A 22,118-nucleotide genomic window follows, 5' to 3' on the forward strand; every position below is an offset into this window, starting at 1 on the left:
CTTCAGGTTAAGTACAGTTTCAGGTTAAGAACGAACCTCCGGAACGAATTAAGTACTTAACCCAAGGTACCACTGTAGAGTGGTACCTCAGGTTAAGAACCTCATTCTGGAGGTCTGTTCTTAACCTGAAACTGTTCTTAACCTGAAGCACCACTTAAGCTAATGGGGCCTCCCGCTGCTGCTGCGCAATTTCTGTTCTCATCCTGAAGCAAAGTTCTTAACCCGAGGTACTATTTCTGGGTTAGCGGAGTCTGTAACCTGAAGCGTCTGTAACCTGAAGTGTCTGTAACCCGAGGTACCACTGTAAATGATTTGCCGAGGGGGGTGGGTTTAATGTTGTCACACAGCCCCCAGTGGAGGATTTGTACTGCTGCATCGCAATCTCAGATTTGGATGAAGTCAGGTTTGCTTGTTCAGGGTGTGCGATGAGGAGCAAAGGAGAAGGCAGGTTTTTAAATGGCAGTTCCAGACAACAGCAGGGGTTTGAATAAAGCAGGGGTGGACGGACACAGAGGAGCTGTGGGGGTGGAGATTTGGGTGAAGTTTAAAGGGAGGAGGGAGGGGTAGGCAGTGTTGGTGAGCAATAGGAACAGGGACAGCAGCCCCTCGCATCTCCTTATCTGATCGATAGTTAATTGTGTGGGGGGGTTTCAAATTTTGCTGAATTTCACATTCATGCACATTTCATTTCAGTTCTAGGGCACAAAAACAATGCAAGCCACGCAAACCAGACGCCGTCCCATTGTGGTCCCCTTTTATAAACTCATGTCTAGACTTGCATGCTTAGGTTTTGTTTCATTCTAGCTTTGTCACACCCCCCCCCCCCCCGTGGTCCTGATAACAAGCTTCACTGCTTTCTACATAGGTGGGCCTCCTTGTCGCAGAATTGCAGAGTTGTTATTTTTCTTTAACTTTATTATTTATCTACTGGTGCAATATTGAGGGGAAATAATAAAATGCTGAAATTCCAGGAGTAGTGATGCACATAAATAACTGCACACCCTGAAGCACTTGGAATCTTTACCAAAAAAAAAAAGGAGTCTGTTAACAAAAGATTATGGCACGAGACAATGGAAGGGACTTCTGAATATTCAGAAGCAAGTTTTAAATTAGTAATTACTAAAGCACAGCAGTGTGAAATATGCAGCACCAACCCCCTAGCAAAGGCTCTCTGGAACAGAGCCATGCATTAGCCTCTTTCCTGATGAGAGGGGTGGGTGCCAGGGCAGACCCCCCCCCTGGAAGAAAGCTCCATCCGGTAGGGGCTTCCACTAACTTGGCAACCTGTTCCATTTAGGCCCCACCTGCACTACCCATTTAAAGGACTATGACATCACCATAACCAGTCACAGCTTTCCCCCAAAGAATTCTGGGAACTATAGTTTGCTAAGTATGCTGTGAGTTGCTAAGAGACCCCTTCCAGAGCTACAGTTCCCAGAGCACTTTAACCATCAATCCCTCTTCCCGGGGAACTCTGAGAACTGTAGTTCTGTGAGGGGGAATCAGGGTCTCCTAACAACTCCCAGCACCCTTAACAAACTAGTCCCTGGGATTCTTTGGGGGAAGTGATATGATAGTGCAGAAGGGGCCTCAGAGACAGGTGGCATCACAAGGACAAAAATACTGGAAGGCCTCAGATGATGACCTACACAAGCCTTCCCTGACCGAGTTCCTTCAAGATGAACCAAAGTTTTCATCAGCCCCAGGACACTGTGGCCACATAGTCTACTCTTGGCACATCTGTGTGGGTTTTGTATTCCAAACATCTGAAGGGCCCCAGGTTGGCAAAGGCTGACCTAAGCAATCAGATGCTTCTATTTGGGAAATGTGTAATTACTAGGGATTTTAAAAGAGCGCTAATTGTAGTTATTTCTCTGGGTGATGATTCACAGGTAGATATTGTTGAATGTCACGCTTATCCATCATGGATCGTTAGAACTAAGGATCTACCCTGCAATTACTCCGCATTATTTATTTTTTAAGAGAAAAAATACAACAAAGTTTCATAACTGCATTAATCTCCCAGCAGGCGACTTGGCAATTAAGCCACATAATCGCCTTCAATGGCATTTCAGCATTTAACTGACGTTGTCTTCAGATCTCGCACTGAAAATGCAAGCACTTCCACAACAGCCCGGCTGGACGTTTCTATGGCATGGACCAGGATGACACGAAGCGATCGATACTTGTAAAGATGCTATTACAAGGTCTTTTAGAGCCTGTGAAAAGATCCAGAGCTCAGACAGTTCTGATCGGTTCTTTTTTCAGGCAGGCCTATTGATATTAGTAGCTCATCGCCAACATTCAAACGATTCTGCGATTAACCATCTTTTGTCCAAAGATCAATCTCTCTCTAACACCCCCCACAACCCATCTCTCCTGCAAGCACCACATTCCGCTTCTCGATAATGCCTTGTTTACAAATATTTATCAAGCCTCATGCCTGAATTCAGCCTCAAAGAAAGATGGGAAGGCATGCTGTGTCCGGAAGCCGCCTTTAGGCTTCAGGGAGCGCTGAAGTCAGAACGCAGGAACGAACATAGGGAGCTGAATTAAACCATTGATCCACTGGCAGCAATGGCTCTCTAGGGTTTCAAACAGGAAGTCTGTGCGACTCTGCAGTGTGGTGTAGTGGTTAAGAGTGGTGGACTCGTAATCTGGGGAACCGGGTTCGCTTCCCCGCTCCTCCACATGCAGCTGCTGGGTGACCTTGGGCCAGTCACTCTTCTCTGAAGTCTCTCAGCCCCACTCACCTCACAGAGTGTTTGTTGTGGGGGAGGAAGGGAAAGGAGAATGTTAGTTGCTTTGAGACTCCTCAGGGTAGTGATAAAGAGGGATATCAAATCCAAACTCTTCTTCTTCTTCTGCAGCAGGAGACCGTGTGGTAGTGCCACTCAAGCCTGTGGGAAACTGTTGCCTGCCAATGCATGCAAAGCAGAGCAGGAAAAACAATACAGCTCTGAAGAGGGCAGGGCATCTTTGGCCTCATTAGAACAAAGCAGCGGTTTTTCTTGAGTAGGGCTGGGCGATGTATCAACAGAGCATATGTCTGTGCTGCCCAGGGTGGGCATGCTCCCAAGGGGGGGGGCGCACTCCCAGGGGACGGGGCACAGAGGGTGCCCTCCCACGTGCCACAGTTCAGGGTAGGAGAGGGGCAGGGAAGCTGCTGCTCACTTTCTCCTGCTCTCCGCAGCTGGGTCACACATGACCTGCCAACGGAGCTGCTGCAGCTGGGTGCCCCTCGCCACGGCTGAGGAGGGCTGCTGTCTGCCGCCGGGTCAGAAGAGCTGCTGCCACTGGGCACGAGGTGTGCCGCCCACTCGCCTGCCATTTTGTCACCCCCCTCAGTCATGACACCCGGGGCGGACTGCACCCACCACACCCCTTCCTGTTGGGAGACATTCTGCACAGAAACATGTGTGTGTACCTTTAAGAAGTTTCTGGGTTAATTGGTTGCAGCTGGCTGTGGCTACAAAAGGAAAAAGCTGTGTTTTGTACTCTGCCTGCAGGAATAACACCCACCAGAGTTTCTGTTTATTGTTTTGTAATAAAGTCTTCGTTTTAGTTTGGTTTTACACCTATGTCTCCTGGAGTCACAGTCTGTCCTCTGCCACCAGTTGAAAATCCCCCTCCAATACTTCCTACGCCTCTGATGGTCCAAAACCAGTTTGAAGTCCATATTGTGATACCGGTATCAGGTTTTGACCTGGCAATATATCATGAAGCATGTTGTGTGTTAGGGCTGGGCGATATATTATCCCAAACCCAGTTTCAAGTCCATCTCATGATATTGGTTTCGTAATTTTTGACCTGGCAATATATTGCGAATCGTGGTGTGTGCGGTGCAAAAATCACAATGTGGTGGAAACCATGAAACCAGCCAATGCCCCATCCTTATTTCAGACATTACATCGGTATATTGTGATGTTTAGCTGGTGATATATTGCAGTGTTGAAAACCACAGGTATCGCCCGGCCCTCTTCCTGAGCTCTCCCTTTCTCCAGGCCCGGAACAGATAATGAGTCAATTGCTCCCAAAACAGGTCAGCCAGGGCCCTCTCAAAGGCATTCAATTCACTCAGGTCTTCGCTGCTCCAACTGCTTCAGGTTCCTTTGTGCTTCCTCCACAGAAAGGACCAGCATTCACTGATTTTATGGCCACCGGGTCAGTTTGTGACCGAGGTGAGATGGGAACACCAGAACATACCGGTAATAGGAAGCTCCCTTATGACAAGTCAGACTTCTTGGTCCATCTAGCTCAGCATTGTCCACACTGATTGACAGCAGCTCCTCGGGGTCTCAGGCAGGCAGCTTCTCCTGCGTGGAAGTGCCAGAGACCAAAACTGGGACCTCCTGCATGCAAACAGATACTCTACCCTTCTCTTAAGGACGTAGCAGCTTGCACTCTTTGCCACAACACCGTGTTTTGAGGACACCACCACCCATCCCCACGTTGGTGTTTATAAACCACCAAATCTCCCAGATAAAAGGCTCCAGTCTCCAGGAGACAGCAGACAACAACTCTGATATTCCATGATATTCTTGTAAAGAAGCTGGTAAAATGCGGTCTGGACTATGCTACCACTCAGTGGATTTGTAACTGGCTGACTGACCGAACCCAAAGGGTGCTCATCAATGGTTCCTCTTCATCCTGGAGAAGAGTGACTAGTGGGGTGCCACAGGGTTCTGTCTTGGGTGTTTTATTCAACATCTTTATCAACGACTTGGATGATGGACTCAAGGGCATCCTGATCAAATTTGCAGATGACACCAAACTGGGAGGGGTGGCTAACACCCCAGAGGACAGGATCACACTTCAAAACGACCTTGACAGATTAGAGAACTGAGCCAAAACAAACAAGATGAACTTTAACAGGGAGAAATGTAAAGTATTGCACTTGGGCAAAAAAAATGAGAGGCACAAATACAAGATGGGTGACACCTGGCTTGAGAGCAGTACATGTGAAAAGGATCTAGGAGTCTTGGTTGACCACAAACTTGACATGAGCCAACAGTGTGACGCAGCAGCTAAAAAAGCCAATGCAATTCTGGGCTGCATCAATAGGAGTATAGCATCTAGATCAAGGGAAGTACCGGTAATAGTGCCACTGTATTCTGCTCTGGTCAGACCTCACCTGGAGTACTGTGTCCAGTTCTGGGCACCACAGTTTAAGAAGGACACTGACAAACTGGAACGTGTCCAGAGGAGGGCAACCAAAATGGTCAAAGGCCTGGAAATGATGCCTTATGAGAAACGGCTAAGGGAGCTGGGCATGTTTAGCCTGGAGAAGAGGAGGTTAAGGGGTGATATGATAGCCATGTTCAAATATATAAAAGGATGTCATATAGAGGAGGGAGAAAGGTTGTTTTCTGCTGCTCCAGAGAAGCGGACACGGAGCAATGGATCCAAACTACAAGAAAGAAGATTCCACCTAAACATTAGGAAGAACTTCCTGACAGTAAGAGCTGTTCGACAGTGGAATTTGCTGCCAAGGAGTGTGGTGGAGTCTCCTTCTTTGGAGGTCTTTAAGCAGAGGCTTGACAACCATATGTCAGGAGTGCTCTGATGGTGTTTCCTGCTTGGCAGGGGGTTGGACTCGATGGCCCTTGTGGTCTATTCCAACTCTATGATTCTATGATTCTAACTCCTGGCAAAATGTCTTCATTTTATTTCAACACAAACCAAAAACTGGGGGAGGGAAGAGAAGTTCACATTCCTATGCAACTGAATTTCTCGTCAGTCGAGGCAAGTGGGTCACTCTCCTCTACCGGAGGCAGCAATGGCTACTGATAGCCTGCTAGTCTAAGGATGGTAGGGTATCGCGATCGATGGGCCATGCATTTCTGCCTGTCAATAAAGATGCTGTTGGCCTTCACGGCAATCTCCTTCTCGAGATTCATCCGAGAGTCTTCGAGGTTGCGCAGAGCCTGCTCTGACTCCAGAAGCTTCTTCTTGAGAGCCTCAATGGATGCTGTCAGTTCTTCGATTTCGCTGACCAGCCTGGATAGTGGGAAACAGAGCAATGGATGTCAGAGGTGCAGCGTTTAATTTTCTTTTAAAGAAAAAAAGGTTGGGCTGGGGGAGCGGGTGGTCCAGCCTGCCTAGAAAACCACACCAACATTTATTTCACAAAATTATATGCTGCTTGACTGTCATAAAACCTCGATGCAGTTTTCAGAAAGAGTAAAACAAAAAAATTACAGTGAAGGCATCTGTCCACAGGCAGGGAGTTCCAAAGTGAAGACGCTGCCACACTAAAAAAATAAAAAATCTATTTCCTACAAGTGCAGAATGAGTATTATGTGGTGCTTGTAACAGTGTCAGTTTCACAGATTGAAGCAGCTAAGTGGGCATATATGTGGATAACGCAATCTCTTTTTTCCAGATCTGTTAATAATACATATATATATATTCACTTTTACACATCAAACAAAAAGACAAAACAATTATCCATCACCACAAAGAGAAAGGGGAGGGGGGAGAAAACTTGATACATCAACAAATATTCTCCTAATATTGAAATAATAATCATCTTTTTCTGTCGACCAGACTTCCCGTTTACTCCCCACCTCAAATTCTCATTGTTTATACACTGCCACAAGTTCTATTAAAGTTTGATCATCTTTGATCTGTCTTATCTTTTACATCATACTTAAGACTACTGCTGAAATTATTCGAAGGCTGCAACTGACCTTAAACTACAATTGTTATTTTTCAAATAAGTTTTAAAGACTTCCCATCTTGAAGTAAATACCTGTTTTGGTATGTTTTTTATTTTCTCTGACAAGCTATCTAGTTCCACATATTCGGCCAATTTTTGAATCCATTCTGATCTCGACGGAACTTTGTCACTCTTCCAATTTGTCACACTCTCACAGGTAAAGTGGCCCCAAGTTGTTAAGGGCTTTATATAGCAATAACAACAACTTGGACAGATAGTAAATGTCTGTCTCTATGCTAACGGGGTCTCACTCCTGTCAGCAATTGTGCCGCAGCATTCTAGGCTAGCAATAGTTTCTGGATCAAGCGCAAGGGACAGCCCACATAAAAGTGCATTGGAGTAATCCAATCTCACATGAAAGAGGAATCCTCTTCATCCAAAGCAGGAGCTTCAGATCTAGACTGGTCAGCAGTTCTCCTTGCCTTCATTTGCATTTGCCTCTGGACTAAAACCAGGCTATATCGTTTATGGCTCATACAAAATCAATTTTGTAATACGGGGAATGAGAATTGCAAGCCATTTTTACATGTCTAGCGAACATCTTCTAAGGCGGAGGCCTATCTCTCCTTGGAGCCCGTTTCTAATTTAGAAGACCGGCAGGTGAAAAGGCATCAAGCAATTTCAGCCTTTTCTTCTCCCTTTTTTCCCCCTCTCGCGTGTTTGTTTTGTACAAACATGTTGGTGACGGGAGACGTACAGTGTTGACAGTCCCCCTTCCCCACCGTCAAACATGTTTGCAAGGTGATAAATGCCCACTTTGTTACCTCTGCACTCAAGAGTTGTAGATAACCTTTCTGCTGTAATGACAGGCCGCAATTAGAAGCACTGGGGTGAAAAGATAGTGTATGTGTCTAGGTTTTTAAAGGATGTATTAGTAATATGTTGCAACTTGGAATCAATCTGTTCTGTACAATCCTGTACCCTAAGTACAGTGTACAGTCTGTCTCCTCGTCCCTCGAGTACCTTTTTGCAAGTGAGTCTGCTAAACAGAACTTAAGAGGAACTGTTAGAATTCTGTCCTACTCATACAAAACTACCACAAAGCACTTGTCTAAACACAGAGATAGGCCCATGCAGATCAGTTTCCTGGTAGCATCTATGCTGCTTATATAACCAGGTGTAGTGTGTGTGTGTGTGTGTATCAAAGACCTGTTACTATTTCTTCAGCAGGGTCCCAACAAGGTCCCCGTCTCCAGTATCCTAGAACCACTCAAGCAGCATGAAAGGGGAGCTTTCTCATCCCCAAGAAGATGACTTTCTCCCCTTTGTGCTGACAAGAGCCAATCAGAGTAAAGGAGGTGAGTCAGCCTCTGAGGATTGGCTCCTAGGGTCCTTCTGGAGAAGATGCGCAGGAAGAACACCAAAGAGTTGTTATTCTGTAGGCTCCAAAGCTAAGTATTTAGGAACACTGGCTCCAGTTTCAAGGGACTGGTGTGCAGGTTCTGTTACGTACAACGGAACTTCAAGGAAAATATTACATACAACGGAACTTCAAGGAAAATTAAGTCGTTCCAAAAGGATGTATTGGAGCACTCTGAATCATTTGCCCACGTATGGGCACAGAAACTAGTAGATGTAGCTGAAGGGCAACACATGGAGATCTGAATAGAACATTGCAATGCCTTCCAAGTTCTTACCATTGTATATTTTTAATATTAATGTGAATTCTTAGAAGGGGCTGTGAGGATGAGTGGCTGCGATGATCATGAAGGGATCCCGTATTCTTAATTTGCCACTACATCATTCAATGTAACATCTGAATCAAGCTGGATAGTGAGTGGCCCATCCTTGGACCTGATCTTCTTGGGCAGTTTGAGAGCCAAACTGTGCATCACTTTAGAGTTCCCCGATCAGATCTGCTGGTGCATTTTGTTCCATCAAACGACACCCAAAGGAGGCCATGGTTTGATTTAAGGTAGAGCGGCCATACATTACAGGGATTTCAAAGGCGGAATTGATATCCGGGGAGGATTTCTTTTGGTGTTTTTGTAATAAATTTTAAAAACTCAAAAAAATGGGGGTCACCCCACTCCGCAACTCCAGCCCAGTCCTCCCCCTTCAGAGCTGCTATCCATCATGGCTGGCCAGCAAAGCAAAAGTGCTTGAAATGAAATCGAATGAATCTGTTTCTGGCCTCTTTCATATTTTTACCCATAATCCCATTCTGCCCTATATCCACAATAACCTATGAATTATTTTAAACCTATCAGCATATTTTATGAAAAATAGTCAAAATATGTGTTAGTGTATTTTCTCTCCAAAAGAAGTGTTTTAAATGGGCTTCACACACACCCTTTGATGTATATTTAAAGGCATTTTTCCAGAATTCATGTTTAAATGCATATTTTCTCTGAAAATGGGACTTAAAATTCATATCTCTCCCATATACGCATTTTTCTTGCAAAAAGGAATATTTAAGTTGCTGAGAATCATGTTACCACCTTCAGAGAAGTGCAAAATCTGCTGGGTAATTCTATTCCAACGTGCACATTAGGTTAGTGAAAATTAGGTTATTTCACAGAAAAACTAGCACAGATTTTTTTTAAAAAAAAAATCCCTCAAACACCCCACCCCCAGGCTGGAACAACACTTACCTAAACTGGGCAGCATCTCTGCAGAGATCCACATTGGGCCTGAATGAACGGTCATAGAGCCTCGTCTGAGCTACCTTGAGTGGAGTTTCCTTGTCTTTAATAGCCTGCTTGAGAGCTTCAATGTTGTGCTCTTGATCGCCAATTTCCTTAAGAGTCTGTTTTAAAATAATTAAAATAAATAATAATAATTTTATTATTTTATACACCACCCATCTGGCTGCGTTTCCCCAGCCACCCATGGCGGCTTCCAGCACATATGTAGAAAGGGGAGGGCGACACTTTGGGGCATATTTAGATTCCAAGTCTTTTATACACAAAGTACCATATTTTTCGGTGTATAACACGCCCCCGTGTATAAGACGACCCCTATTTTTTGGGGACTGCAAATTAAGGAAATGGGGGGGAATTGACAAGAGTTCTTGAGCTTTCTCGGGGGGGGGGGGTTGCAGACAATCGCTCACCCGTCTGACTGCTGCTGCCAATCACACGCTGAAGCCGCTATTGGTATGCCCGCTCATCGCCAACAGCCGTAAATCGCCCAAAAAATTGCCGCCACAGCAGCCAACCACCAGCAGGCCACCAATCACCCGCCCAAACACCGCTGACAATCTCCTGCTCATGACGGACACCAATCACCCATTCCCCCCTCTGCACTATCCGTGTATAAGACGACCCCCTCGTCTTAAACACAGAGAAGTACGGTAAATCTGTTTGCAGTATCCTGTTATGCAAAGGGTGGTGTTGGTGATAAGTCAATGCTGGAGACAGAGTCAACGCTTCAATTAGAGAGGCTGTTCTGAAAACAAGGAGGATACCACAACCCTTCAAATGGAAACTAATTTGCAGGTGTAAAGTGCACTGGCTGTAGCTTTGTCAGCGGCCTGGTTCTCACCTAACACTAAACCACAGGTTGCCAACATCCCCACTACCGCCTCCTATGGTGCCCACTGGGGACCCCCACCTCCCAGGAGAAATTTTGCTCAACTTGCCCAAACACTTATTTTCTTCCCTCCAATCTCCCTGTGTTTCTCCTCATTTGAATCTCTCTTGAGGTAAATGCTGGATGGAGAGCAGGGGACAAGTCAGCTCTACCAGAGAACAATATGCTCCTGGCCGGAGAGCATGCCAAAGGAGGGGGGGTGGAGCAATAAATATCAATTTTACCTTTGTACAGTAGGCTAGTTTCCACACACTCACACTCCATCCTCCATCAAAGCAAGCAAGGGGCATTATGGGAGTTCAACGACACACATTCCAGCCAAGCAAAAACACTCAAGGAGGATGTGAAGCAGGCCCAGTGAGGGCCTGTGGCCTAGGGACAGTTCTACGGGCCACATTGAGGCCTTAGGTTTCCTAGCCCTGCTTTACGGCATGCCTGGGCTAGTGCCAAGGGCCAGCCTAGTCAGGTATCTGTCAAGCTGCCACTGTCAATGTCATACCCTCCAACATGTTGAGTCCCCAAACCGGAACACACATCTTCCTGTCTGTGCTCCCATGCGAGATCACAGAGCCCAAAAGGACACGCTTTTTCTAGGACTCAAAAACTCGTGTTCTTGACACGAGATTGGGGGCGCTAAATCGTGTGAGATCATGGCACCCAAAATGGCTGTGCTCTCACAGGGGGAAATGGGATGTCCTCGTTTTTCCCCAGGACACTTGTAGGGCATGTCTCCCCCTGAAGAAGTAGATTCACTGAGGGAAGCTGCCTTGCTCAAGCAACGCCCCCAAACCCAGTGCTGATATTTGGAGTGGACCAATCCAGGAAGCTTCTCCCGCTCTGGGCCATAGCAAAGGGGCCGCGTACTTTCTTCAGGTGGTGCTCCAGTTTGTGCTTGGCGTCCTCCAGCACCTCCAACTGCTGGGCAAAGGCGTCGTTCACCCGGTTGCACTGCATGCGGAGGTCCTCAGCTGTGTCGCGGAGGATGTTGTCGATCAGGGCACGGAGATTGATGGACGCCAGCTTCTCTCGCTCGGCCCGGTAGATGTTGTCGTGGCTGTGCTTGGCCCACGTCTCGGGCGTGGAAGCACTGTGGCATGGGCCCCGGGGAGGAGCGGCGAGGGCAGGAGGAGATGGGAAACAAAACGGTGAGCGTCACAACGTCCGCCATCTGCAAACGGGGCTAGGGGATGTTTTGTCAGACTGAGGGCCATGTTCTCTTCTTGTGGGGAGCGGGAATGCCACATGGCAGTGGTGGGCAGGGCCCAAAGCAATCGTGGGCAGAGGAAATGATGCAAACATTGCTTATGTATAGTAGGCTAGCTTCTACACAGATGTACACACTGCTGTCTCTCCTCAGGTATCCTCAAGGTTCAAGGACACATTCCAGCCTGGCAAAAATCAAGGAGGCCTGAGGAGATTTCCAAGGGGCAGACAGAGAAGTTCAGAGGGTGGCATTTGGGCCCCACTCCTGGACTGCAAGTAAAAGATAAAAAAGGTAAAGGAGCCCTGGACAGTTAAGTCCAGTCAAAGGTGACTATGGGGTTGTGGCACTCATCTCACTTTCAGGCCGAGGGAGCTGGCGTTTGTCCACAGACAGCTTTCTGGGTCATGTGGCCAGCAGGACTAAACCGCTTCTGGAGCAACGGAACACCATGATGGAAGCCAGAGCACACGGAAATGCCATTTACCTTCCCGCCACAGCGGTACCTATTTATCTACTTGCACTGACATGCTTTCGAACTGCTAGGTTGGCAGGAGCTGGGACTGAGCAATGGGAGCTCACCCCATCACGGGGATTTGAACCGCCAACCTTCCGATCGGCAAGCCCAAGAGGCTCAGTGGTTTAGATCACAGCGCCACCTGCGTCCCATCTTTGGGACTGCATCTATCTGGACTGCATCTATGGGGCATTCACATTTAAGAGACTGTGTATGGTTCTGCTCACCTCACCAGGGATGGGGACGATGTGTTGGGTAAATTGTTGGACTTTGGGGAGACCCAGGTTCGAATCCCTACTCAAGCTGTGAAGGTCACTGAGCAGCCTTCATCCTGTAGAGGTTAGTCCATTGGGATGAGTGGGCCCAGCAACCTCAGCCTGCCTTTAGCCTGCCCCGCCCCCACCTTTCTTACTTGCAACCAGTTCAGTGGGGCAGCCCTCCCTATCAGCTTCCCCTATAGCTTCAATTCTGCCTTTGTACAACTCAGCAGAGGGGATAGTTACAAAACAAGAATTAGTTGGCTCTGCCTGTCATCAGCTTTGGCGCCACCTGCTGTTGGTCTCCTGGCCTTCCCTCCTATCAGTGGTCTCCAGCGGCCACTGCAAGTATCTCTCAACTATACAAATGGTGACACCTAAGGGTGGATACAATGGATTCCTTACTCTGTGCCGCCTTCCTTCCCAGGTGTAGGTGATCCAGAGGTTCTCACCTGTCCTCAAACCTTGATGTGCTTGGATGGAACTGGATGTTCGTGCTCTGGTTATTGTACCTCCCACATTTCTCGTCAATGTTGTAAGTTTCAACTTTGTCAGACCAGTCCATTTCACAGATCTCCTTGTGATCTCGATTTAATCTGCAGAATCAAACACCGCAAACCTCAGAACGGAGGGGGGTCTTGAAAACACACCCCTTCCACACCATTCACCTTTGTTTTGTGGGCAAAATGCAACCTACACACTTAATTTTAGTCAGCCCAAGAAAACCTTGTGAAGCTCAGTTCCTCAGAGATTTGTGTTTCAGAGAGCAGCCCATCTAAATAGGTACTGAATGCCTAACAGCAGCCTTGCCCAGCCTAGCATCCCTCCAGATGTTTCGGACTACAAATCCCATCAGCCCCAGACAGTGCTGCCGTGTTTAGGGTAACAACTCCCATCAGCACCAGCCAGCATGGCTGAGCTTCCAGAATTGTATTCCCATACCCTCCAATAACAGACCCAGAATTACGAAAGCCAATCCGATAGCTTTGATCCCCTGCCAGCGCCTCCAAGCTCAGGGAGGCGAATGAACCGGCCCTGGTCCAAAGTGGCAGTGGCAGATGCGAGGGAGCATCTCATTGTCTCTCCATGGCTGCTGCTGGCACCCTCCTCCCTTGGGCAGCTTGTAGTGGTTGCTGGAGAGCGGGCGAGGAGGAGGAGAGGCTGCTGCTGGCAAGGCCCTGACCCACATAATGCATTGGCTCTGAGGGGCAGGACCAACCTAGGTAGGAAGAAAGGTGGAGCAGAGTGCAAGGAGTCTTGATTTTTATATATATATATATAAAAACTTTGTGCATCCGCATTTAATCTTGCCCCTTTCTAAAATTTATTTCTTGGCATGTGTTCTTCTTTTTGCAATTCTACCAAAGAATAAAATAAGATAAAATGGAGATGAAAAGGTTTTCTCAGGATGGTGGATGACATATGTGCTGTGTCCCATTCGTGTTGCGTGCTGTTGGCCCTCACCCATCTTCTGATAGGAAATGCTCAGAGGAGGAACACAAAATGGAGGAGTTTAGATTTGATATCCCACTTTATCACTCCCCTTCAGGAGTCTCAAAGCGGCTAACAATCTCTTTTCCCTTCCTCCCCCACAACAAACACTCTGTGAGGTGAGTGGGGCTGAGAGACTTCAAAGAAGTGTGACTGGCCCAAGGTCACCCAGCAGCTGCATGTGGAGGAGCGGGGAAGCGAACCCGGTTCACCAGATTATGAGTCCACTGCTCTTAACCACTACACCACACTAGCTGGTCAGTTGGGGAGGGAGTAAAAAATGCCCTTATTTTCATCCAAGGAATGTTGGAAGGGATGTATTCCCCAAGATATCTGCAGGACACCAGAATGGAGAAGGTTACCTAGCAGTGAGAAAATGTTGGAGAGCCCTGAGATTTGCCTTCATACATACAGTACCTTATTTCAGGAGCACATGGTTTGACACCAGTTCTAGGGAAAACCCTTCCATTTAGATCCCCATGGGAAAAGTTGCTATTCACAGATAGATTTCACTGTTGGATTCGAATCCCAGTGAATATTCAAAAAAGGCCCTTTCCTTCCATCTCTCCATATGACACCTGGTGGCAGTTCCAACCCAGAATGTGCAAGCCATCAGCCTTAACATTACGTTATGCAATACTGAGAACATTTCAGACTGAAATCCTCATCCAAGAGCAAAATCCATCCTTGACACACGCTCAAGTGAGTGCAATTAAAAGTAATTAGAACATAATTTGAGAAAGGCAAATCAAGTAATTCAGGGTACACATCAAGATCTCACTTTATATAAAAATTAGAGACAGTCATATTTGCCAAGAATGTTAGAAATGTTTTTAAAAAGTGTGGGAAAAGCCAGCCAGGCAGGTGCAAAATGAGGCAGAGTTTTTTTATTCTGCCGACAAGGGGAACCTGTGACCCTCCTGGTGGCTAGACTACATCTCCCATCATCCCCAGCCATTGGCCAGGCTAGCTGAGCTGAAGGGAGCTGTAGTCCAACAACATCAGGAGGACCAAAGGTTCCCTGCAAGGCAAATCCATACATTTGTGCTATGGGACAATGGCATTATGCAGCTTAGGAAACCAGAAACCTCCAATTCTGCTTCAAGTTTCTAGTTGTTTGCATTTTTCCAGGATGCCCAAAGGGGGAGCTGTGTTCTTTCCTCCTGCAGTGCTACACACAAGCTTCATATATATTTTACTGTAGTGTGAGAGGGACACAGGCTCTGCCGTGGATGTTACAAGCAAGCGTGGGGGACAGGAAGCTTCAATCATGGATGATATTCTTCCCCGAAACCATCCCTTTCCATATTATCCAAAGCAGTTCTGCAGCTTGCCTGTGTGTTCTCTTGTTTCTTAGTTCATAGTGCCATCTGGTGGCAACTATAAGAACACATTTTCCCTGTAAAAAGATACACAGTGTTTATTATAAAGGAAATCAAACATTAGGATGGGGCTAGTTTTGGCTCAGTTTGGTAGCCAACCAACTATGCTCTTACCATGAACTTATCCACAGCTCCAGAAGGAGGGGGACAAGGTCTTATGGCATTACACTAAGCTGAAGACCCCGGGGATGTAGGAACACAGCCAGCTCAGAAGGAACTGGGCTTTGTACACTTGATACCAGCATCCCTTAATTGTGAAATACCCCAGTATTTCACAGGCAGCCAAGGGGGATATGTACTCTGCACAACAGCCAGGCAGCTGCATTCTGCAACAGCTACAGCTACCAGGCTGCTTCCAAGGGCAGCTCCATGAAGACTAGATTGCAGCAGTCCAGACAGGAGGTTATTCATGCATGAATCCCTGAGGCAAGTCTACTGTGGTCCACTAAAAAGTCTCATGCCAATCAATGATGCAATGAACCATTAATCTCCTAGGACTCTGGTAACACGCAGATCGATTTGTCTTGTTATTATCATTGTTTTATCATCACAATCACAACCATTTGCAAAGCAGTTCGCACACTTATTAGTTAATTAGTTCAATTCTACGCCCACCCTGCTTCTATCATGAATTGAAAGATTGTGTGTGTGTGTGTGTGTGTGTGTGTGTGTGTGTGTGTGTGTGTCTGTCTGTCTGTCTGTCTGTCTGTCTGTCATTTGGTCTCCCATCTAGACAGTGACCAGACTCGGAACTGCTTAGCTTCAGAATGCTGGCTGGACTGTGCATCACCAGGCTCTGCATAGGGGCACATGATACCAAAGTTACAAGACATCAGTTCACACATACCACCCTCTGCAGAGCACAATGCTTTGATTTTCCTCCCGACTGATCACACGTTACACCAGGACTAGGTTCAAGAGTTAGTTAGAACACCAGCAACCCACAACAGTGGAAAGGGATCTTACTGTATCTGGTTAATAGCTTGCTTCAGAGTTCGTTTCAGTAGCTCCTGGATGTTTCTGATGAGCTCAGCTTCCTAGATAAAAGCAGTAGAAAGATTAGCAGCTGGCTGGGGCTGCTGGGAGTTGTAGTCCAAATCATCTGGAAGGCACCAGTTTGGGGGAGGCTGTCTTATAGGAACTGCCCAATCTTCTTCTCTGGGTGCCCCAAACTTCCAAAGGTTATGCAATAGCCATTCCAGTTTGGGCATTCAGTGCCCTCCTCCCAACCAGGCACCAACGTGAGTGTCTTTTAGATATCATATTAAGGCTGTTATATTCTCCAAAGCTGAACTGTGCTTCTTCTATTTTTCACTTGTTTTGTATGGAGAAATAAGGTGCATTCAGCCACAGGAAATAATTGCATTAGTTTTCCTGATTATAACACTAGCCCTTCTGTCCCATTTCCTAATGTTCCTTCCACACTGCAGTGACGGCTGTGTGATGGAACTGTGGCTTTTTACTGTGCCAGCATTTTACGCCAAATTTCATTCACACCAGTGGGAGTAGTGTGGCACAACAGTAAATGTCATTGACAAGATTGCCCCACCTTTTCTGCACATGCCTCCATCTTTCCCCGCCCCCCAGAGGACTAGAGCACTTCAGGGCCTGCCCTAAACCACAACCCTTGTGACATGCCCCCGCCCCCAAGCTCTGGACCAACCTGGCAGTGGGCCAGGTAACATGTGGATCTGGGAATGGGGGGGGGGGTTCACTTCTCTTCCGGACACAGGGCTTCCCATAGGCAGGTTTTAAATGCATGCAAATATACACACTGGTCTCTTATTTGACCGGCAGCATCTCTCTAGGGTTTCAGGCAGGGGACCTCTCCCAGCCTCACCTGGAGATGTCGAGGACTGAACCTGGGACTTTTTAAAGCTTTGGCTGCTTCCTGTTAGGGACATGGGATATATAACTTTACATCGAGTCAGACCATCAGTCCATCTAGCTTAGTGTTGTTTCCACTGACTGGTAGCAGTTCTCCAGGGGCTCAGACAGGAACCCTACCTTCTTGAAGATGCAAAGCAGGGGATCTTCAACTGAGCTGTGATGCTTCCCCAAAAGAAATGAGGCCACAAAAACATTTCCCCTTGAAAGCCAGTGTAGTGTAGTGCTTAGAGTGATCACAGGGGCCAGATCAGTGGGAAGCGGTCCTTCATGTCCTGATGTTTTATCGGTCCAAACCAACCCCTTGTCCTGAGCCCAGAATGAGTAAGGAAATGTCCTACCTTGAGCAACTCCACCTCCACCTGGTCCCTCACCAGATCGGGAGGCTGCCGGCGCTCACGGCACTGCAGGTTGTCTGTGGCGATGCTGTACGGGATCTCAGTAGCGTCGAGGGCCCTCTCCAGACGCAGCTTCTGGGCTGCCAGCAGGTTCGTCTCCTCCGTGAGGTCCTCAATCTCCCTCTGGAGCTCTGACTTCCAGAAGTGGATGTCCTGGAGGCGTTCGCCTACCTTAACGGTGGAGTCCTCCTGGGTGCGCTGGGCCAGCTCCGCCGTGAAGGCGGCCACGTTCTGGGACTCGAGGCGGACTCGCTCGGAGTGGTCACGGTCAGCAAAGGCCTCGTGGTACCGGGCGTAGTTGTGCTGGTGCCATTCCTCAGGCAGGTACTTGGCCGTGCGGAAGCCAGCGGTAGCCAAACCACTGGAGGAATCGGGGCCAGTGTTCAGTGCCGGCTCGTAGACCTTCATGGGCAGCTCACAAACGGGGATGGTCTGAGGAGCCGGCTCCTTGGTCAGGAGGATACCAGGGTGAGACATGGTGCCAGTACCTCTTCAGGCCAACCACGGGTCCAAGAGAACTCCACAAAGAGGATTCCCCCAGCCAGGAAAGTCCCCAGGCTCACTGAGGATGCTCACCTACTACGAGAAAACTGCAAAGCCTTGCTGAGGCTCCGTGTTGTCCTGTTGCCCCTGGTGACGCCTGAAGCCAATGAGCCACGTGGGGAATGTTCCATTAGGCCTGACACGGCCTCTTGTCGCCTAGGGAGACTTCAGCGAGCCAATGGGGCGACAGGGCTGGGAATATCATTTGCAAAAGGAAGGATTCTGGAGCTGAGCCCCCAGTGCACTAATCAATGTGGCTACAAATTGCCCTGTTAGTAAAATCAAAAATATAGCAGCATCTTAATCATTTCAGCTTTGTTTTTCCTTGTGCTGTAATTACAATGGGGCTTCCCACTGTTGTCCTCAATTGCTTTGCAATTGTTTTAGTCAATTTTTTGTTATTGCTTAATTTCATCTTACAAAACCCTCCCCCTGGAATTAATTTTAATCAAAGGGCAGTATTTTAAAAAATAGATCTCATCTCAAGGCTCTGACCTCACAGGAGATCTTAGGCAAGCAGTGGGGAAACTTTCTCAGCCTAGACCCTTCTGAGGGGCACCTGTCAGTGGCAAAAAAAAAGGTGAAGCATCGACTCATAGAATCAGAGCTGGACATCAAGTGGGCAGCAGCTGTAGCACATGATGAAACTGAGGTGGAGAAAACAAAGCTGTCATAGTTTATGGCTGTCTCAGGGCCTAGAAACATCAAGCCCAGAGTCAGATGTGTTCCTCCAGGCCCCTTTATGTCTCCTGGGAGGTATAGGCCACATCCCTCATGGCTTTGCCTGGCTGCACTATGCCACTGAAATGTAAGGAAACCCTTGCTTGCATGCATCGAATGAGTTGCCCCCACTTTTAGCTCCAGCCACCCCCTCCACTGCCATGTGGCTCCCACCACAAGGGAATGTGGATTTGGGGCTGGAAAAGGCCCCCCACCTCTATTGTAGTGTAACTGATGGAGGCACCTCTGTTTGTTTCCACTGCTGTCACTTGAAAAGTACATGAATTTACAAAACGTGTGCCAGATCTGTACAGGATCTGTACAGGATCCTAGTCAAACCCTAAAATTGGATTTATTGTTTGGGGGGTGGGGAGAGGACATTTGAAAGAGAAAATTCATCAAGTCCGATAGGGAGAACAACCTAAGCATCAAATGTCACTAAATCCAATACTGAACAACTTTCAAAAACAGACACATCCATTAAATTGGAAACTTACCGTAGTTATTGAAATATATTAAGTGCTTTCCTGTGCAAAGCAAAATAGTTTGTTCGGGGATCTGCTGGAGGCACAGCAAACTTCAAGCAGTCCGAGGAAGGTTTAAAAATGGAGATTGCTGGTCTATATCAGACCAGCTTTCCAGGGAACAGGTCTTCTTTGTTTTAGACCAGCATTTAGCTGGAAATGCAAGGGACTGGACAGGAGACCTGCCTGCAATACAGGTGGCTCTACCGCTGATTGATGAGACCATTGCAGTCAGACCACTGGTCCAAACTCAGTGCTATCCAGTGAGAGTTGTTCTGCAGGATTTCCTGCAGAGGTCCTTCACAGCCCTCTCTGGAGATGCCATGGGTTAGAACAGTGTTTCCCAACCGGTGTTCCGCGGCACACTACTGTGCCGCGAGACTTTGCCTGGTGTGCCGCGGGAAAAATTGGCGGGGGGGGGGGGGAATAAAGGGGAAAAAAATTATTCCCCCACCGCCAGGCGTGGGGCTGGGGCGGGGGAAGCCCGAGCTTCCCCCTCCCCCAGAACGGGACCCAGAGCCATGCCGAAGCTGCGCGCAGCTTTGGCATCGCTCTGGGAGCTTGCGGGGCTGGGGGAGGAGGAAGCCCTCCGCCAGCCTCCAAACCATGTCGGGAGACAGCGGGATGGCGCGCTGCGCCTCTCCCGCTGTCCCCCGAGTTTGCAGGGCTGGCGATGGGGAGGAGCAGGCTTCTCCCCCCGCCAGCCTTCCAGCCAAGTCGGGGGACAGCGGGATGGCGCGCTGTGCCTCTCCCGCTGTCCCCCGAGTTTGCGGGGCTGGCGATGGGGAGGAGCAGGCTTCTCCCCCCGCCAGCCTTCCAGCCAAGTCGGGGGACAGCGGGATGGCGCGCTGCGCCTCTCCCGCTGTCCCCCGAGTTTGCGGGGCTGGCGATGGGGAGGAGCAGGCTTCTCCCCCCGCCAGCCTTCCAGCCAAGTCGGGGGACAGCGGGATGGCGCGCTGCGCCTCTCCCGCTGTCCCCCGAGTTTGCGGGGCTGGCGACGGGAAGGAGCAGGCTTCTCCCCCCGCCAGCCTTCCAGCCAAGTCGGGGGACAGCAGGATGGCGCGCTGCGCCTCTCCCGCTGTCCCCCGAGTTTCGGGGCTGGCGACGGGAAGGAGCAGGCTTCTCCCCCCGCCAGCCTTCCAGCCAAGTCGGGGGGCAGCGGCAAGGGCGCGCTGCGTTTCTCCGCTGTCCCGGATGGCTTTCAAAAGCCTGCCTTCAAAAGCCGTCCGGGACAGCGGAGAAACGCGCTGCCTTTCTCCGCTCTCCCGGGAAGGCAGGCAGGGGGGAGCAAAGGCTTTCGCCCCCGCCCGCCTTCAGAAGAGGTCCAGGACCTCTTCTGAAGGCGGGCGGGGGGCGAAAATCTTTGTCCCCCCTGCCTGCCTTCCCAGGGGCTTTTAAATCGCCCCGGACAGCGGAGAAGTCCTCCGCTGTCCCGGGCGATTTTAAAATGCCGCCCGCCAGCATTTTAAGATTGCCCTGGACAGCGGAGAAGTCCTCCGCTGTCCCGGGGTTTTTTAAAATGCTGGGGGTGGGAAGAAAAGCCCTTGTCCCCCCCCCCAGCCTTCAGAAGAGGTCGGGGGACAGACTGCGGGGAGAAATCAGGGTGGGAGTCACGACCGTGAGGCAGGGCTGCCAAGTGTGGCAGAAGAGGACACGGCCGTCGCACCTGTCCTTAGGTAGGAGCTTCTTCCGTGTCGACCTGCTGCCCTAAAGTCTTGGCTTTTTTCTTGGCTTTTTGGCGGTTGGCACAGAAGGAAGGGAAGGGGGAGGGGAAAAAATTGAAACTTACACTTTCGTGCGTCCCTCCCGGCGTGACGCTGCACGCTGACGTCACGGGGCTGTAATGGTGGTGTGCCTCGAGATTTTTTTCATGAAACAAGTGTGCCTTTGCCCAAAAAAGGTTGGGAAACACTGGGTTAGAAGGTACCAGGTACCTTCTGCTTGCAAAGCAGGGGCGCTACCAAGATAAGGCTCTTCTCCAGGGAACAAGTTTGGTATTTTTGTTTTAATGCAAAGGGTTTTGTTTATTCACAACTTCCATTTCAAGCAGCAAATGAAACAACTTGTTGCACCAGACCCAAGTACTTCCAGCTAACATTTGTAGGATAAATGGTATCAGAAGAGTCCTAGTTAATGTATTTTGACAGCTGCCCACAAGGTGGTGCTTGAAGTACAAATCCTATCAACATAAATGGCTGCTTTTTGGACTTTTTGCTCCCATCAGTCCCAGTATGCACAGCAGCATATTCCTCCGGCTGATGGGAGTTGTAGTAAACCATCTTGGAGAATACAAGTCCCCTTTTTTGGGGCAGTCTGCAGGTAAACACAATTGTCTGGCCAAGTGGTGAGAATTTGCAGGCCAGTTTGGGATTTCTAAAGAGGAGTGAAGATAGTTATTTCCACCCCTACTTGTAGATGTCTGTCAAGGATTACTCATGTCAGCTTAGCTGACAACTCTAACCTCCCCTACGGCTTTTTGAGTTCTACAACTCTACTGGCACAATAGCTGGGGGCAACTGGGAGGATTGGAATGGATTATTACAATGTGCTCTCGGTGGAGCTGGCCTTGCAAATGATGTGAAAACTTCCAAGTGGTTCAAAAGGCAGCTGCCACAAATATAATCCATTTAAAACAGCTGCATTGCTTGCCAGTTCATTTCCGGGTCTAATTCAAGGTGATCGGGTTAGTGTTTAAAGTCGTAAAAGTCTTAAGCCTCAACTACCTCCTTCCCAACAGACTATTTCAGGTGTTAAGATGATCAAGGTGGGAGACTAGTTTCACCACCCTCAGAAGCTCAGGCTGTATGGCTCCAGAGTGCCTTCTCTGTGGCAGTCCCTAAATTGTGCAACTCCCTCCCTACGTAGATGCATCTAGCAACATCACAACAGCTTTCAGACAATGCTGACAGCAAGTCTCTTTACCTTGGCCTTTGCCACCCAAGA

General features: G+C 48.5%; 1 protein-coding gene across 1 annotated transcript; it reads right to left on the minus strand.

The window, feature by feature from the left end:
- Positions 1-5,645: 5,645 nt before the first annotated feature.
- TEKT4 (tektin 4) lies at positions 5,646-19,523 on the minus strand. Its single transcript, XM_028706698.2, has 6 exons — positions 17,332-19,523; positions 16,070-16,140; positions 12,683-12,826; positions 11,120-11,342; positions 9,316-9,470; positions 5,646-6,000 (listed from the first exon to the last, which is right to left on the minus strand). Exons 1-6 carry the CDS (start codon positions 17,863-17,865, stop codon positions 5,784-5,786), a joined length of 1,344 nt encoding a protein of 447 aa, XP_028562531.1. The 5' UTR covers positions 17,866-19,523; the 3' UTR covers positions 5,646-5,783.
- Positions 19,524-22,118: the final 2,595 nt, after the last annotated feature.

The sequence above is a fragment of the Podarcis muralis genome, chromosome 14 (genome assembly GCF_964188315.1).
Source record: "Podarcis muralis chromosome 14, rPodMur119.hap1.1, whole genome shotgun sequence".
NCBI classification, from domain to species: Eukaryota; Metazoa; Chordata; class Lepidosauria; order Squamata; family Lacertidae; genus Podarcis; species Podarcis muralis.

Bases quoted from the DNA above. Each gene is read 5' to 3' on its own strand.
- TEKT4 (XM_028706698.2), bottom strand. From the start codon at position 17,865: ATGTCTCACCCTGGTATCCTCCTGACCAAGGAGCCGGCTCCTCAGACC. The intron at 12,827-16,069 runs GTAAGATCCCTT...TTGATTCTGCAG, and splicing joins CAAGCTATTAACCAGATACA to ATTAAATCGAGATCACAAGG. The intron at 6,001-9,315 runs GTAAGTGTTGTT...CCCACTATCCAG, and splicing joins AGAGATGCTGCCCAGTTTAG to GCTGGTCAGCGAAATCGAAG.